The sequence below is a fragment of the Seriola aureovittata genome, chromosome 17 (genome assembly GCF_021018895.1).
Source record: "Seriola aureovittata isolate HTS-2021-v1 ecotype China chromosome 17, ASM2101889v1, whole genome shotgun sequence".
NCBI classification, from domain to species: domain Eukaryota; kingdom Metazoa; phylum Chordata; class Actinopteri; order Carangiformes; family Carangidae; genus Seriola; species Seriola aureovittata.
The window spans coordinates 23,428,472-23,446,194 of record NC_079380.1 but is presented as its reverse complement, the minus strand read 5'-3'; the positions used below and the strand labels follow the sequence as shown (position 1 = coordinate 23,446,194).

The 17,723-nt window shown below is 43.0% G+C and overlaps 3 protein-coding genes across 3 annotated transcripts; 2 read left to right on the top strand and 1 right to left on the bottom strand.

Annotated features, from left to right (window-relative positions):
• Positions 1 to 2,830: 2,830 nt before the first annotated feature.
• si:ch211-256m1.8 (uncharacterized) lies at positions 2,831 to 7,920 on the bottom strand. Its single transcript, XM_056400803.1, has 4 exons — positions 7,477 to 7,920; positions 6,939 to 7,340; positions 6,589 to 6,724; positions 2,831 to 6,402 (listed from the first exon to the last, which is right to left on the bottom strand). The coding sequence occupies exons 1-4, from the start codon at positions 7,918 to 7,920 to the stop codon at positions 2,831 to 2,833; spliced, it is 4,554 nt and encodes a 1,517-aa protein (XP_056256778.1).
• A 3,892-nt stretch (positions 7,921 to 11,812) lies between these two features.
• LOC130185617 (thiosulfate sulfurtransferase-like) lies at positions 11,813 to 14,955 on the top strand. The gene is made up of 2 exons (XM_056402178.1): positions 11,813 to 13,452; positions 14,187 to 14,955. The coding sequence occupies exons 1-2, from the start codon at positions 12,870 to 12,872 to the stop codon at positions 14,477 to 14,479; spliced, it is 876 nt and encodes a 291-aa protein (XP_056258153.1). The 5' UTR covers positions 11,813 to 12,869; the 3' UTR covers positions 14,480 to 14,955.
• Positions 14,956 to 15,043: 88 nt separating this feature from the next.
• Positions 15,044 to 17,143, top strand: mpst (mercaptopyruvate sulfurtransferase). The gene is made up of 2 exons (XM_056402161.1): positions 15,044 to 15,654; positions 16,369 to 17,143. Exons 1-2 carry the CDS (start codon positions 15,066 to 15,068, stop codon positions 16,665 to 16,667), a joined length of 888 nt encoding a protein of 295 aa, XP_056258136.1. The 5' UTR covers positions 15,044 to 15,065; the 3' UTR covers positions 16,668 to 17,143.
• The last annotated feature ends 580 nt before the right edge of the window (positions 17,144 to 17,723 follow it).

Sequence of the window (17,723 nt, the reverse complement as noted above, 5' to 3'; positions counted from 1 at the left end):
AGTAACTAACTCCTCTCTGCTTTGTAGAAATAAGAGAAAACAACAGCTCCATCGCCAGTTAAGTCTGTTGTAAGGTACAAATACTTACAAACTGCTTATCTGATGCAGTGTCAGCTCCTACAGACTGAACTGTTAGCTAACGTTAGCAACCATGTAAATTTAACCACTTATACAAAGTGACTCGCTGTTTGCCTAATGTCCAACGACTGTTACATGAACACTGCCACCGCAGAGGACAACACATCAACACAGCGAGCTGCCGAGGTCCCCTTGTCTTTAGAAAATGGCTGGCTCAACGCAAAGTCACACATCTCATGACTAGCTTGTTAGCTTGACACGCTAACGAACTAGCTGTTAGGCTAGGCAGCGCTGACCTTACCTTCAGCCGGCCTCACAGTCAAAACACACTCATTATAAAATCGTGGAATATGTAGAGGCAGCGAAAACACGAGAACACGCAGCGGAAGAAACACGAAGAAACTCACGTTTCAGAAAATTAGACCAAAGAGTTTTGTCTTCAGACAGAGGCAGAGCTCTGCACAAGCCGGGGGTCAGATTCGACAGTGACACCGGAAACAAATATGCCACTACTCACGCACTACTTCCGGGTTATGATTTATTTCGTTACAGTACGTTTATAAATGACGGCTAATTTTATATTAACGTTTACTTTATACTATTATTATATAATATTAATGTTATTATGTAAAATTAATTTATAATTATATATGATATAATACTAATTAGCTGCTTGCCAAATCTGAATCCCTGTAGATGATGTAATCAGGAATTTAAGTTTTATTTCATGTTTGGTTTTTAATGATGTATGAGTTTATCCTGATTGTTGCAATTAATCAATAGACAGATAGATCGATAAAGTGATGAAACTGACACTACTAATGCATGATAAAAAAACTCACCTGTCCTGTGTATATGACTCTAGTAGCTTATATTCAACTGGAAAGCAAGCTCATTACAGTAGATTACAATCTAAGCTACTTCTCAACTGAGCCTGAGTTTTGCCACAAAGTTGGTGTTACCGTTAAAATGTCATATTGAGTGGTTTCTGCTTAGCTTAGGCTAAATGGCCCACGCATCTATATTTGTAAATTTATTATTTGGTGCACTACTTAACATGCCTCTCAGGCAAATACTGATATATGCAATTGATTTAGTTTAATCAATCACAAAACATGTCATTAATTTGACACCTTTTTTGATAACCCTTGATATAAAAGAACCATTTCATCACCAGATCATCACAGCTTCTTACTTTGTTCATGAGGTTAAAGGTCAACATGTGCTGCCAAGCCAACATCTCTAGTTCACTGACCAATTTGGTGAAATATTGATATTCATGTTCAGCATTTATTAATTACCTTCCTATTAGTATAACAGTATGGCAAAGTTGTTGTGGCTCAACCAGAAGACTGACATAGAGCAAATCACTCTGCTGTCATTTTAATAGTTGATGATGCACATTGTAAAATGATTTTATTGAAATCTGGTGGCGACACATTAAATCTCATTAAATCTCTCACATTTAATCTCAGATTGTGCTATAATATTATCTAAAGTTAAGATTCTATATTTACACACACACACACACTTCAGCTTTGTGATATTTGTACCTGTGCCCAGGGTTCTCTGACGGCCTTGAACCAATGACATCATCAGAGACTCCTACAGGAACACATCCCATTGGCCACATCAGTAATCCATTCAGATTGGTGACTGGTATTTATTTGCTCTGTTATTATTTTCTTAAGATTTAGAAATCATTATTATTCCATGAACAACAACACAGGTACATGATCCATATGACTTGAACAAAAATCCTTTACATAAAAAGACAATGTGATAGAAATAAGACAAAAATTAAAAATCAAAAATGACATTATAAAGAGCAATATAAAGAATTTGCTTGTATAATTGATTATACAACATTTATGGCCAATAATTAGGACTTTAACAAATGTGTTTGTCCTCACAGTTACTGAAGAATTTACAGACAGGTGACAAATTAAATGAAAAACCTGAAAAAATTAGTGAAACAGGAAGAAAATGCCCCCGTCCACAACGGGTGAAAATGATGTAAATCATGTTCCGTGGCCTTCACAGTCACCAGATCTCAATCCTAATTGAACACCTATCTGAGACTGTGGACTGTTGTGTTAAGACAGTTCTCTCCACCACCATCTTTAGAACATGAAATGAGGGAATATCTTTCGGAATAATGGTGTTCAGACTCTTGTAAAATCAATGCCGAGGAGCAGTGAAGATGTTCTGGCGATATATTTGGTGGCCCAACATCTTACTAAAACACTCTTCCTTTAATTTGTCTCCTGTCTGTGTTTATACAACTTATACCAAGTAACAAAATTATCAGTTTTTCTCCACAGAATGAATATACTGAAACAATACAAGTTGAACTTAAACTCTTCAGTTATTTTCACTCGGTAGTTGCAGTGATACTGTAGTTTTACCACTAACAAAGGAAGCCAACATTCAGTGTAACATGATAACATTTAAAGAATAACTAATTAAATACTTTGTTTAAGATTCATTTTAACTAAAAACTTAATTTTCAGAAACATTTTTATTTTCTGCAGTACAAGGGTCAGGTGGGACTAATGGCTGTAGGAAGGTTCCTCTGGCCATGGAGCCAGCAGGAAAAGATAAGAAAGAAACCCAAAGCTGGATGAAAGTCCCAAACTCTGGAGTATTGAGACATTTTTATGGTAAAAATCCATATTCTATTCTCCTCTTTGGCCCCATTATTACAAGTATATTGCATCTAATGGCCTAAAAATCCAAGACGAACTTATGATCAGGGCATGTATTTCATTCCTTTCATCCTAGGTATGATATGTATGTCTCTAATGTCGTCATGCTTAAGCAGCCAACACAAGTAGCGCTCCGTCCCGATCCCCCATCCACTGGTAAGGAGTGGTTTCACTTGGCGAATGTTAATGTACCATTTGTAGGACTGCTCAGGCACTGCATGGTGTCTGAGGGCCTCCTGCACCATCTCAGGGGTGGAATGGCGTTCTCCAAGACCCACAGTCTCACCCAGCCCCAGCAGAAGGTCAGCAGCTTTGGCTTTGCTCTGCCCGGTGCCCTCCACATACGCCTGGTAGAAGGGAACGCCCAGATGGTCCATCTCAGTCAGCCAAACAGCACCACCGTATTTCTCTATCAAGACCCGCTCTCCTTTGCGTGTTAGCTTTCTGCCGAACTGGGGCTGGCCATCTTGGACCCACTCCACACAGTCAGCAGAGGGCATCATGGGAATGGCCTGGTCTAGAGGGACTCTTGGTAGTGCGGTTTTCCCATCCAGCTTACTCAGCATGTCGGTGACATGCGTGAGGGTCCCAGCAGTGTTGAGAATTATGTCTGAGTGCTTCTTCAACATGGACTTGGTGAGATGAGCCAGGTATCCCTCAGCCGTGGAAATGGCTTTGTCCATGTCACCCAACAGTTCACACTCCACATGGTAGAACTGGTTCAAGTGTGTGGCATCAGGATCTTCCCCTCTAAAGCTGGGAGATATGTAGTAGGTCCCCGGCAGGTTCTCCTGGAAGCGAAGGAAGTATTCGAGAACAAACTGCATTGAGTCGGCCAGGTAGATGTCCTGGCCCAGCAGGTTAACAGAAACTGGCTCTGAGTCGGATCCCAGGCCCATCGGCGAGGAGATGGTGTCTGTGGTCAGAGGGGTCAGAGCGTAGGAGTACTGGCAGGAGTTGTGGAAATATTCCACTGTGCTGTGGAAAAGTGTGTTTTGAATCTGGAACATGTTGCGATACCACTGGCTCTTGATGGCGAGTGTGGAGTGGGATTTAGGGTCTTCCCATGAATGTGGAGGCCTGCTATCGGTGATCTTTGAGTGGATTGTTTTGAGGGTCTCAGCATCAGCAGCTGGTCCATCCAGCGACGACACATATCCAGGGTAGCTTTCGAAGCGTTCTGGTCGCAGCTCGGCAGGCTTGGTGCCATCTGGTGAAGGTAACAAAGGGATCAGCTTGGCATGAGCATAGTCAATCTCAAAGCCCTCAAAGATCAGCGCAACACCTCGGGCTCTCATCCCCTCTTCCAGTAGCTGGGAAACCTTTTGAGTGGCTAAGATCAGTGCTTTGTAGTCAGCCTCGTCCAGTTTGAAGACGTCACTGGACAGTGGTTTGCGTGGCACCACGACAGTAAGTCCAGGGGTGTTTGGGTATGGTGTGAGGAAGGCAACATGTTCATTGTCTTCCCACACTCTCCACTGTTGCTGCTCTCCACGTACAATACGGCTGAACAGGTTGTCATTAGAAGGGTCTCCAAAAAAGTCATAGCAAGAGGGTGCATTTGGTGTTGGCAGTCTGCTTCTAATCTTGGCTTGAACCTGGGTCAGTGCTTCGTCATCCCAGCGTGGGCCACTTTTTGAGGTGCAGTAGCTGGGATCGTAAGCATGGAACTCCTCTTCGCCAGCAAGATGGGGCTGCCATTTTGGCTCTAAGCCATGAAGTGGGAGCAGTCGGATTTGTGCGGGATGATCAGAGGTTGGATTGAAAACCATGGCACAGCGCTGCACTCCCAATCGCTCACATAGTAAGCTCGACACAGCTCTTGCGCCTTGTAGCATAGCCACAAAATCAGGTGTGGCCAAGTGGAAGATGCTGCTTGCCCCGCTAAGAGTTTTTCTTGTCAGGATGGTTGACCCAGGGATCCAAGGGTTGGGATTCAGGTAAGCAACCAGCTCATCTGTTTCCCAGATCACATTAGAGAACTTCTTCAGAGGCCTGAGGACTTCTACTCGTGAAATACCGCTTATCATTGACGCCACAAACATCACGCCAGCATTTGTTTCGATGATGGCTTCACCTTTATTGTCCAAAGCAATGATACCTGCACAGATCCCATTCAGATTTTCAGCCATCACTTCTCTACATGCCTGTCTAAGGTTATAGCCTTTGTGATGGTAGAGACTGGCTATTTTCTGGGCAACTGTGTGCCTCAGAAATACATCTCCATCTCCAGAGCAGGTGATTGCTAATTTGTCGTCAGCATATATTCCTGCCCCGACTACTGCTGTATCCCCAACTCGCCCTTTCAGCTTTCCTACTAACCCACCTGTGGAGGAGGCGGCAGCCAACCCATGCCAGTGATCCACGGCCACAGCTCCGACTGTTTGAGGGTGATTGTTTTTTGAGTTATTTCCACCACTGAGCTTTGCAGTTAACTCTCTGTGACGTATATCAGTGTAGAAATACTCATGTCCAACGGGCTTCTCCTTCTCCTCCAGCCCTTGCAGAAACTCCTCAGCCCCATCTCCCACAATGAGTGAATGTGAGCTTTTCTCCATGACACACCTGGCTGCTTTTATTGGGTTCTTTACAGTTTGCACACAAGCAACAGATCCTGACTTCATCGCATTGCCATCTACAATGGTTGCTTCCAATTCATTTTTGCCATCTTTGTTGAGTACCGAGCCTTTACCTGCATTGAAAAGGAAGCAGTCCTCCAGAGCTTCCACTGACCTCTGAACTGCGTCCAGACTCCTGCCGCCTTGTTGAAGCACTTGGCATCCGAGGGTTAAGGCTGTCTGTAGGGCAAACTCAATAACCCCAATCACTTGGGTGTTCAACATCATCTCTTCTCCTGCTCCACCGTGAATCAACAGAGTATAGTCTGGACTCATGCCTGAGGTGGAGTCAACTGTGCTTTTAGCATTGTTTGGGTGATATGTCTGTCCATTAATTTTCTGTGTTTGACCCTGTTGGAGCAGACACTCCAGGGCTCCCATCTGGTTTGCAATGGCATATCTAACAGCTAATAGCATCACTAACTTCAGGTTTATCTTCAGGTTTTCTTGAAGCTTCTTCAGCGTCAGAGCAAAGCTCCCTTTCCCATTTAGCACGATGCGAACCTTGTCTCGTTTTCCAAGGTAGGTTACAGCCAGCTGATCTTGGGCGTAAACGTTCCCTACTCCACACTCTACACCCTCCATCAGATCTGTACCAGTGAGGTACACAGATGGACACCCAAAGGGGTCCAGAAACTTCTTCAGTGGATTGTCAGATGGCAAAGATCGACGCAGGGCAGCTAGATGGGGACCAACACCATGACCACTTTTGGTGTTTCTGATGAGGCTCTTATGCTCCAAGAATGCAACATGGAACAAGCGTAGAAGGTCGGTAGTGTATTGGATTTTGTTATCTGGGCCAACACAGGATGCCAAGGCACCTACTAACTTGCGAGAATGCATGGTGAGTGAATAAGTAGGATCACATCGGCCATGTTTGTAGTGGCGCATATGGGTAGGTGTGACAAGCATGTGACTGGCAGCGGCTTCCCCGAGAGTCTGCCTCAGGGAAAGCTGCAAAGAGAAGTTGATCCAGGCATCATACAGGCCTCTCTGCCCTCTCAGAGTAGAAAAGACATCAGGATAGGAGGACACATCAAAAGTGAGAACTGGATGAGTTGTTTTTAAGTCAGGGCTTGGTTTGGGGGTGTTCACTCCTTGCAAGGGGAATGTTAGGGAAGATGGACAAACAGAATTAACATTGTTTACTGTGACAAAGCCATTCACATTTTCTGGTTTAGTACACACTAGGTTCAAGTCAGCAGTCTCAGACAGGTTGTACACACGCTCTGTCACAAGCCCAGCCACCATCCCATCCACAGCACTGTGCTCAAACACCATCCCAGCTGTGCCGTCCTTGAACACCACCAGGTTCACCACCTGTCAAAAAAACAGAAAACATTTTTTCAATCCACTGAAACACAGCAAGCATTGCTATTTCGCTTGCCTTGTTAATGTTCACTTTCATACTAACTGTTCTGACCCTTATTCACTTTTAAAGAGCCGACACAGAAATGGTAATTGCAAGCTTTGCTCTGAGAGTATAACTGAATTATGTAGTCATGTGTGTGTCTGTTTTAAAATCCTCCAGTACCTTATCATAGTATCTCAGACATGGATTGTCTCCTCCTCCTCCCAGCCTCACTGCATTGAGGATATCGGCCAGTTCAGAAGGTGCGTTCAAGTCTTCCATACAGAGTGTTAGCACAGCGCTCTCCATCAGCCCCAGTGACGCTGCTGCTTCCCCTCCGTGCTCCAGGATCTCTTCCCTGATGGAAGCCCAGGTTTTACGCTGCAGAGCTGAGAGGCTGCAAATGGCGGAGGGATCATTCTGTTTTCCTGCGCTCGGTTGATCCATCACCTGAGTCAGCTGGTTGTAGATGTCAATGAATGGTCGAGCTGAAACTGGCCCATCACTGCTGGGACGCCACAAAATGTCAACAGGGAACACTCCTCCAACACAGGTGATGATGGCATGCAGGCTTTCTGGGTAGACCTGGAAAAGACAAAGCTACAGATTAGAAATAGCTCAACATACTTGGATCCAGTACTTGGATACAAGATTCACATATTTGAATTTACTGCCTGAAAACTTAAACCCCTCTCCAGATGTGTCCTGCCAGTTATCTTACTTTAATTTGATCGTGACTCGTGCCAGGAATCCGGCTGGCAGCAAAAACCTCGGATTGCTGTGTGCGCTCCATTGGCACATCACCCTCCAGTAACAAGGGCTCACTGTACAGCTTTGCTGCTGCCCAGAGTAGAGCGGCTGCCCTCCCCAGCTGGGTACATGTCTTTGCTTTGGATGGAAGAAGAACAACAGGGAGGGCTGTGGAGGTGGGCAGGGGGTCAGCACACGACAGCAGACCCCTCTTGAACTGCTCTGTCACCCAGTTCTCCTGGCCTGCAGCTCTGGTTGCTAATTTCTGCTGGGCCTCTTGAAGGAGCTCCCTCTGCTGTTCCAACGCACTTTTGAACTCCGGGTAATGGTCAGGACTTAGAGTGAGCTGCAGGACACGCCCCACTTCTTGCAAGGTGACATCCAACTCTGGAACAGGGTAGTCGAGAAGGGTCATCCTGTTGGTATGGAGGAGGCTTGATGGAGAAGGAGAAAACGAGTGGAAGAATCAGTGGTGACACCGGGGAACTGCACACTGATTTAGTTGAAAATGAATATAACATATATACACAGCAACCACAAATACTTGGCACATTTTATATGTATATACTCAAAGCAAACAAATGTATTTAGCCACAACAAACAAATGACATTTGCACACAAGCAGAAACAAAACAACTTTTTTTGTGTGTGTGTGAAATGTGTCAACAAATATAGCATGAATGTAAATACATTGCTAATATAAACCCAGTGGCATTTGTTTAGTACTAATTAGCAAATGTTAGAATGCTAATATGCTAATCTATGTCAGCATTTAGCCCAAAGCTCCCCTGTGTCCACCTTACAGAGCCTAACAAACTATACCTCAGACTTACTGTACATACACACAAAAACTGGTACAGTGCAATATATTATACTGCTTACGTTTCCTTCACATGACGTCCAACCTTTCTCACATTAGTGGAGCCAGTGGCTTAAGTCAATTATTTGAATTATGGTGAAGAGGCTAAAGAGGCCAACACAGGTCTCTTTGTGTATTAATGTGGTGAACATGGGTTTATGTCTGTGTGAGACAATAACCCGCTGGATCCTAGTAATGGCTGATAAGTAAAACCCATCTGCTCACACGTGGAAGCAGTTAGTCCCGTTTTGCCACTCCCCCCAAAAGCTTGGCTTTTTTTTTTTATCTTGCTGGTTGTCATGGAAATGCATCCCTCGCTGTATGACTGTTTGAAAATTAGATTTGTCCTGATTTGTCCCATCAGCTCAGGTCGTCCACACAACGCTGTCTGTCTCTATTCTGGCTCAGGATGGATTCGGTTTCTGTGAGGATGCTGGTCTCATGATACCAATATCCCAATTACAAGTCGGCAACAAGCAGTGCTACCAATTCTACCACGACATATTTTAGATATTATTAGAAATCATTTTCAACACAACACTACAGGACATTTGTCTTATATTCTGTAAGATGATCAGATGTTATGGACATTAAACTTGTTTTAATCGGTCTCTTAAAACAGGCAAGATTAACAAAGCACAAACAATATTCAGAAACTGGAACCTTTTCTCTCATTAATTGTTTTTACTTTAAACTTTAAATATAAACATGTTTTCCAGTTTAGCTCCAATGGTATCTCCCCATGCAGATGTTTTTTGGTTGTGTTTGCTGAGCTTTTTAGATTTGAGGTGAAGGGGATTTTGTTTGTGCTGCTCAGCATTGAAAAAGATTTAAGGAATATTTTTTTGAAAACCTCAATAGCAACATTATTTTCCAGAAACTTGAAGTTGCTGTTCAGATTTCAATGAGACTATTTTCTGCCACAGTGAGGTGGATTCACATAACGGGACATTGTTTCATTATGTGTGATATTAATAGAGCTCAGGTTTAGTTTTCATCTGATTTCACCACAAAATGCATCTTTTGTGAAAAAGAAAATAATTTAATATCCAGTAAAAACATTATTCTTAATAATTATAAAGACACTTTTTTGTGTTTGAGGAACTATAAACTTGTTTCTACTCACATTCTCAAGACAAACAATCTCCTTAAAAACTGCCAAAAAGCAATAAAAGTGACAGGAGATGACTTTTTTTTTCACTTTCTACAATGTTGACAGGTTTGTTTTATTGCAGAAAAAAAAAAATCAGCTTACCTCAATATGGAAATTTCTCAAAGATCTGGCCAGTTGGTAGGATGGAAGGACAGTCAGTGGGAGGAAAACCAGGTTGGACCACAACACCAAGGGTTTGTCTGTAATGAAGAGGCAGTGACTCCAATTAAGCAATTCAGTTTCTTGCCTTTCTCTCTCTCTCTCTCTCTCTCTCTCTCTCGTCCTGTCTCTCGCCCTCTGTCTTCCGTGTTTGTTCATGTGTTTTGTAAACCATTACATGTCTGTTCCATAGTCTAACTTCACCAAAGCTACCAGGTGCCTCGAGTGACTCTCCCTCCCTCCTTCTTACACTTGTTGTCTTTGTGGTTATAAACTCTTTCTGAGCAGTGAATCATATTTAGAATAAAAGTTTTTTATGTGCTCAGTGATCAGAGACTGACGACCCACGATAACTTTAATAAAATCTGTGAGAGACGGTGACAATATGATCCTGTAGCATCCTGATGTTTTAAAGCAACATTCAGACTCATCCATTATTATTGTTTTGAGAACTGATTCCTCCTTTCATGCTTAATTAAAATAAACTGAATGATTGGTTTAGACTGCTGGTCAGACAAAACAAGACACAAACTACAGGATGTTGCTTTGACCTCTGGGTAATGTACTTAACGTATTTACCTGTTACTATTACTTGACCTTTTCAGTCCCAGGCTAAAAACTAAATCTTTGCACTTCTTATATTGACCTGTCTCTCAAAGTCTAGCTTCAAATATGGATGAATTGCACATTTTCCTTCTCAGAATAACCAGAGCTATTTGAAAGTGAAATAAAATTTGATGTGAATAGTCGCGTTCAAGATTTATGATGGATTATACACACGAGTTGAATTTAGGTTTGCCAAGGAAAGAAATGCTACAAATGCATTTTATCAGAATATTGAAGTTGTGGAATATGATCAATCATTACAGAACATAAATACAACATTTAGGTTTTACTCAAATAAACCCATGTCCCTAATCTCTCTGATATCATACAGGTCAATAGAACAGCGTCATAAGCACTAAACAACAGAGGTAAGTATTCAATCAGCTCTTTACAGCCTCTTAGAATGAGACACAACCAGACCTAGATGCTCACGTGTTCTTTGGATTGCCATAATCACATTCAGGGAAGGGACACAAGCAACAATCATAGCTCGTTTTGCTGATGAGGACCAGGGTGATTAATATGGTGATACGCAGCAACACAGAGCAATTTGTTTGTTTGCAAGCTTCGTCTGAACAGAAAAGATATTTCACCAGAATATAATAATTACAACACGGAGTATCAATCCCCTTGGCAAGTAATGAATGAAGTTGGTCTGCTATATTTTTAAGGTATGTGGGGGGTGGGGGGGCAAATGGTTAGTTTGATTAATACCACATGAGCACAAATGCCCTGAGCAGCAAAGTCCACGTGTCGACTCCGTCCGCCGCCTGGACCATTTACCTCATGTCATTCCTGGGCTCTTTCCCGTCTCTCCACTTCCTGTCTGTCTGTCTCCGTCCATTAAAGACATAACATTTCCCAGAAGAAATAAAAAAGTACGTCCCGGCATCAAGGCCTCAATTTACAGATATTAAAGGACCTCGTGTATCTTCAAAGACCAGCAGCCACATAAACTGAAGAATGTGTCTTGTGTTCAGGCAAATCAACTGTATACCTTTGAGACTGCTACTTGTTTTGTTTGGTATCATAAAATCAATTATATAATATATTTTAACTGTATTATTATATTATATACTTTTATATTTTAATGAACACATATTCAGTTTAGTGTGTTTGTGTTTTTTATTTGTCTTTATTGAACCCATCATGCATCTGTCTGTTTCTGCTGTTCAGCTCCATAATGTTAAATACAAGTTTTTAAATTCTCAGCCAGGAGATCAGCTGTAGAGCACGATCACTCCACTAGGTGGTGCTAATACTAAATAAGGAGGGACATGGACCTCCTGTAATACCTGCAAGAATCTGGAGCTTAAAGGTCCAACACAACACAAGGGTGTTCGGGTCATTTTCAAAGTAGAGATGGCAAACATCCTCTGGGTGCAGGTCCTCAAAGGTTTGTAGAAATTAATGCTTTTCTTGGTTTTAGGTAACATTAAATTGAATGATTGAGATTTAACGACTCAATCAACAAAAAAATAATCTTTTTTTTTAAACAAATACAAACCTCTTCAAACTTGAATTACTCATGCAGATTTATTTTACAGGTTTACAGAGGTTGATTTACAACTACATTTGGAATTATTTATGAACATCACTTTGCAAGTTCAAAATCCTTTTGACCATAATTTGAGCCGTACAGGTGTGGCGTGCAGTAATGCCCATGCCTTAATATTTCTTGCTGCCTGTCAGGTGTGCTACTGGCAAATATACTAAATAAAATAAACTTTTCCATGGCAGGGAAACCAGGACATGTTAGGATGCTCTTCACAATACAGTATTGAGTTTATACCCATATATATATATTGTGAGAAATATTAAAATTTATGTTACATTGCTAAGAGAGTGTTGTTTATTATTTGTTTATTAATTGTTGTTTAGAATTATGATGATTACTGTTGCTATGCGTTGGGGGCGCTAGGGTGAAACACAAGGCAGTCACGCACACATAGGGAGACACCAGAAGAACAGGATGACAGGTGACGCCTCAGATGCTTAAAGTAAACAACAACTCCTAACATGGTGAAGAGGCGGTTACAGGAAAAGGGAGAGTAGGTTTTTCTCCAGGTGAGGACAGATCAGAAGAAGGAGGCACTGTGCCAAGAGGCTGAAACCAGCCTGTGCACCAGCGAAGGGAGAGCTGAGTCTAAACCATGGTTTCTCCCCAACCTTTTCACCAATCAGATAGTTACAAAAATATATACAAAACTCTGTGTAACTGCTAAGATAGACACTCTTCTCCGGGACGTTGGCCACAGCTAACTGCTTGCAGACTGTGGTTTTCAGATCAGAGGAGATCCATGTACATGCTGATTCTGATTCTTTAATGGCAAATAAATATTGGTTTAAATGGAGAACTTTGAGTGGAGAACTCTTATTGCAAATAAACGAATGCGCTGACAATATGCTATAAATAAATAAATAAATAAAGTATAAAAATAGTAGATAGTAAATTCATCTACACTCCATACCAGTGGGAGGAGACCAATTAACCAATTATTTTATTTATTTATTTGACCAACTCTTAAAAGACAGGAAGTAAAGGAGGGAGCAGTTGAGGACAGTGACTCTTCTCTGAGGTGTAAACATGGGAGAACAGACTCTGGTCTCCGGGAAGTGGCTCGCTGACATGGTCCGACGGAATGTCGTCGGGCCTCGGCTGCGGATCCTGGACACGTCCTGGTACCTGCCGATGATGAAACGCGACGGGAAGAAGGAGTTTGCACAGTGTCACATCCCGGGAGCGTCTTTCTTCGACATCGACGAGTGCTCGGACAGGACCTCGAGCTTCGACCACACGCTGCCCTCCGAGGAGCTGTTCGCGGACTACGTTGGGAGTCTCGGGGTCGGAGGTGACAGCCACGTGGTTGTCTACGACGCCAGTGACTTCGGGGCATTTTCCTGCACCAGGGTGTGGTGGATGTTCCGCTTGTTCGGCCACCCGGAGGTGTCGGTGCTGAACGGGGGTTTCAGGAACTGGGTGAGAGAGGGTCACCCAGTCACAGGGAAGCTCACCCGGCCTGAGCGCGCCCACTTCCCCGCCACCATGAACCGCTCCTGGGTCAAGTCATTCGAGGACATGACAGAAAACATCGCGACTCAGGGCTTCCAGGTGGTGGACGTCAGGCCTTACGCGAGGTTCCGTGGGGAAGAGCCAGAACCAAGAGAAGGTACATCTCATTTTATATTCACAACTGCCACACTTCTTATTTATGAAGAGATTCTTATTTGTTTGGTTTTTTTTGCTATAGAGAATTTTATCGTCCTTTTTATCATAATAATGATAATAATAATAATGCAAACACAATTAACAAGGAGAATCAAAAGAACATACTGAGCAGTGTGCCCAGAGTTAAGAGTCTTTGCCTGTTAATGTGTCTGATTTCTGCACAAATGTCTTTGTGGCTCAGACGAGTTCTTCATGTTTATCCATATGTGTTAGTTTTCATAGACAACACACAGAGAGGGCCGATGACTCATGACTCATAACAACACCTGCTGCTAAACACAAGAAAACTCTGCCGCAGCAAACAGACACTTAAACTCAGTGATGTAAAGACACGTCCGCCTCCGCCAAGTCAACATGTCAAACAACATACACCAGACCTCAAACTCCTCCAGCTCTCCCGCAGATTGAGTGTAAATCAGTTCAGGATGTTTTTGTGTAATCCTGCTGAAAAAAAACAAACAGACACAAGTGAAAACACAACCTCCTCTGCGAAGGTAACTACAGAGTTTAAGCAAATGATGTGACACTCAAAGGTAAGAGGTAATATTATCACAGGTGCTCACACAGTCAACCGGACGGCACTGATTGTTTAGTCAGTTCAGTGATATCCAGCCAGTAAACCAGACATGGTGTCAACTTCATTTAAAAGGCCCCTCATTTGTAACTGTCCTGCAGGTGTCCAGCCGGGTCACATCCCCGGCTCCAGGTGCATGCCGTTCTTCAGGTTTCTGGATGACGAGGGCATGATGCTGTCCCCACAGGAGCTGAGGAAGTTCTTTGAGAAGTCACAAGTGGACTTGAGCAAGCCAATCTGTGGCTCCTGTGGCTCAGGGGTGACCGCCTGTCACATGGTGCTGGCCGCCCACCTGTGTGGGGCCCCCGGGGCGTCGGTGTATGATGGATCCTGGTACGAGTGGTTCACCAAGGCCCCACCAGAGCACATCGTCTCCCAGGTCAAACGCTCTTAGGAAAAAAGAGAACTTTTATGTGACTGATTGAACCTTAATGAGAGATGAGATCCACCTCAGAAATGAGCATAGGTTTATAAATCAATGATGTCTGGATGCCTGTAGGACGATTTGAATGTACAAACAACATAGAAGTAGGTCTGAGGCTTTTTAATATTTTTACATTTATATAATCAGGAGATTTTCCACCGTTTTATGAGAATAATTGTTTATTCTGAACAAAATCTGGTGTCAAAACACTTCCTGCTACTGTCCTCCAGAGGAAGGGCACAACCTGCTGGTGCTTTAGGAGATGGTCACTTTTAAAACGTGGCTTGGCTGGATTTGTAAGTCCAGTTTTATGCAACTTGTGTGTTATGAAACACTTTTAGTAGCTAAATAAATGAGCTTCAGTGAGTTTTGACATGTGATTTAAATTAAATGAAGTATATTTTTTTTAATGTTCATAATTGTTTCTTAATAAAAACACTAAGTGAGAGAATCTCGCGCTTTGTTGTTGTGCTTCCTGAATAAAGTTAAGCTCCATGTTGACCTGCAGAGCTCAGTTTCCCTCTAGCGGCCGGAGCTGGTATTACAGCGCCTCGTCATGGCGGCACAGACCCGAGCTCTGGTGTCCGGGCAGTGGTTGGCAGATGCCGTCAGAAACAACCTCATCGGCCCGAAGCTTCGTGTCCTCGACACTTCATGGTATCTACCGAAAACCAAACGGGACCCGAGAGCTGAGTTCGCTCAGAGACACATCCCGGGCTCCTCGTTCTTTGACATAGACGAGTGCAGCGACCGGAGCTCCGCGTTTGATCACATGCTGCCAACTTCCGGCCACTTCTCCCGGTACGTCGGAGATCTGGGCATCGGGAACGACACGCACGTAGTCGTGTACGACACCAGCGACTTCGGGTCGTACAGCGCGCCCCGCGTGTGGTGGATGTTCCAGCTGTTCGGACACAGCCTGGTGTCGGTGCTGGACGGCGGCATGAGGAACTGGCTGGCGGACGGTCACCCGCTGACGGCCGAGTACCGCGCACCGGAGCGCAGGGACTTCAAGGCGACTCTGAACCAGTCGTGGGTGAAGAGCTTCGAGGACGTGCTGGAGAACGTCAGAACCGAGCAGGTGCAGGTTGTGGACGCCAGGTCTGCAGGCAGGTTCAGGGGGACTGAGCCGGAACCGAGAGAAGGTGAGAGGGATCAGTACGGTTTCTGTTTTTACTGAGCAGAGGATCACACTTTTGCTTAAAGTTTCTATAATAAAGATATTTTCTCCAGCAAAACATGTAAATATATATATATATGAATTATTTTCCCACAGCTACAGAGAACACATGATTGCTTTCATGTGTATTTCATGAAATACAATAATTTGATGTTATTGTTGACATTTTATGGTCTATGATAATAAACTGACATAATAAAGATTTTTCTCCAGCAAAACATGTAATCAGTGCACCTTTAAAAAATGTTGGCTGTTGCATGAGAAAATGATAAATTAATCATCAATGTAAATTATAGTTTTAGCAATTAATTAAAGAAAAATCATGTTTTTTTCATGAAGGAAAATTATTTGTTATTGTTGACATTTTAAGGTCTATAATGATAAACTGACATAATAAATAACTGATAGGTTTATTGTCAAGCTCGCAGTAGTTGGGCAATAGAAATGTTTTACTCAAGGACCACTTACTAGATTACTTCCTGAGTTTTCAGCCATATCTCATGGCCTTCATCAGTGCATACAGTTTCCTGGAGATGGGGTAGTTGTCATGAGTCATGAGTGAGTACACTATCCCCTTGTTGAAAGTCAAGCGATGTGGCTGAAAGCTCTGCAAGAAATGAAGTAAGTGAACATTGAGTGGCTTAAATGAATGATGTTCTGATATTTCTCACCCACGCAGACACACTGCCGGGACATTTCCCCGGCGCTGTCAACATGCCATTCACTTCTTTCATGGACGCCTCTGGGAAGGAGCTGGACGCCGAGGGCCTGTCCAAGCTGTTCACAGAGGCCGGGGTGGACCCGCAGCGCCCGCTGTGGGCCACCTGTGGGTCCGGTGTCACGGCATGTCACGTCGCTCTGGCTGCTCACCTGCTCGGCCACCCCGAGGTGTGCGTTTACGACGGCTCCTGGTCTGAGTGGTTTAAAAGGGCAAGTCCAGAGCACATCATCTCAGAGGGAGATGGAAAGAAAGTGTGAACAAAGAAACAAACGAGGGAGGGAAAGCTGTGGGTTTGCTGCCAATGAGAGTGACACATCAAGACGGAAACACTAAAGCCACATAATCTACAGATACTGAGGAGGCACTAGTGTAAATGCTGCGAGGTTATGAAACCTAATTATTAACATAACAGATGCAAGTTTCGCCAGCTGTCAGAAACCTTTAATAAAAACCTTCCCTTCATTATGCAAATGATTAAAACTTTCATTACGTGGGAAGTTGCAGAGTTTAGAAAAACATGCATCAGTCTTAAAATAACATGAAGGGCTATATTTGTTTGTTGGCAGATATTTTTTTGAAAGTATGAGACTATTGTTGCACAATTTTTTGGATTATTTTCCAAAAAATGTGTTAAGACAGGACGGGTCTGATTCTAGTGCACTTTGTTTCTAGGAGGATATCGTGTGGATATGCTGTATTCTTCTATTAATGTTACAATAAACAGATGCTTGAGGTTCTTGTTTTCTTATGTTGTAAAACGAGTCGACTGTCACACTTTCTTTTCTCAAATGTACTTAGCTTGTGCACGGAGGAAAAACTCCTGTACTCAGTAACCAGAAGAGTAAATATTTAACTCTGTCAGAAGCCTGTGGAAGATAGAAGGGCAAAAGAAAAATCAGTAGATGGAGGAAATATTGATCAACCAAGTTTCCCGTACAACCCATGAGATTCAGTCTCGTGCTGATTTTGATACAAGTCTAAATCTTTAGTGATTTTATTTTCACTCTGTAACAGTCTTAAATGTTGCAAAGTTGCATTAACAAAAATACAAGTAACAGTAAATTAAAAAATAAAAATTGAAGCAAATAAAAGGTCCACACAGACACAGTACAAAAAAAAAAAAAAAAAAAATTCTGAATGCTGACGTTGAGGAAATGAAAACCAGTTCAGTCCTGTTCCTGTGCTGGATTCGAGGTGTCTGGCAAGATGCCCGATTTCCAAAACAAAGTTGATGTATTTCAGGTTTTGTTAAGCCGTGGTAATACAACGAACAACCGTACTATGTGCTGTGTTCACCCTGATGTGGGCACTGA

Bases quoted from the DNA above. Each gene is read 5' to 3' on its own strand.
- si:ch211-256m1.8 (XM_056400803.1), bottom strand. From the start codon at position 7,920: ATGACCCTTCTCGACTACCCTGTTCCAGAGTTGGATGTCACCTTGCAA. The intron at 6,725-6,938 runs GTACTGGAGGAT...TTTTTTTGACAG, and splicing joins GTCTGAGATACTATGATAAG to GTGGTGAACCTGGTGGTGTT. The intron at 6,403-6,588 runs GTACTAAACCAG...CTACTCTGAGAG, and splicing joins TGCTGACTTGAACCTAGTGT to GGCAGAGAGGCCTGTATGAT.
- mpst (XM_056402161.1), top strand. From the start codon at position 15,066: ATGGCGGCACAGACCCGAGCTCTGGTGTCCGGGCAGTGGTTGGCAGAT. The intron at 15,655-16,368 runs GTGAGAGGGATC...TCACCCACGCAG, and splicing joins TGAGCCGGAACCGAGAGAAG to ACACACTGCCGGGACATTTC.
- LOC130185617 (XM_056402178.1), top strand. From the start codon at position 12,870: ATGGGAGAACAGACTCTGGTCTCCGGGAAGTGGCTCGCTGACATGGTC. The intron at 13,453-14,186 runs GTACATCTCATT...ACTGTCCTGCAG, and splicing joins AGAGCCAGAACCAAGAGAAG to GTGTCCAGCCGGGTCACATC.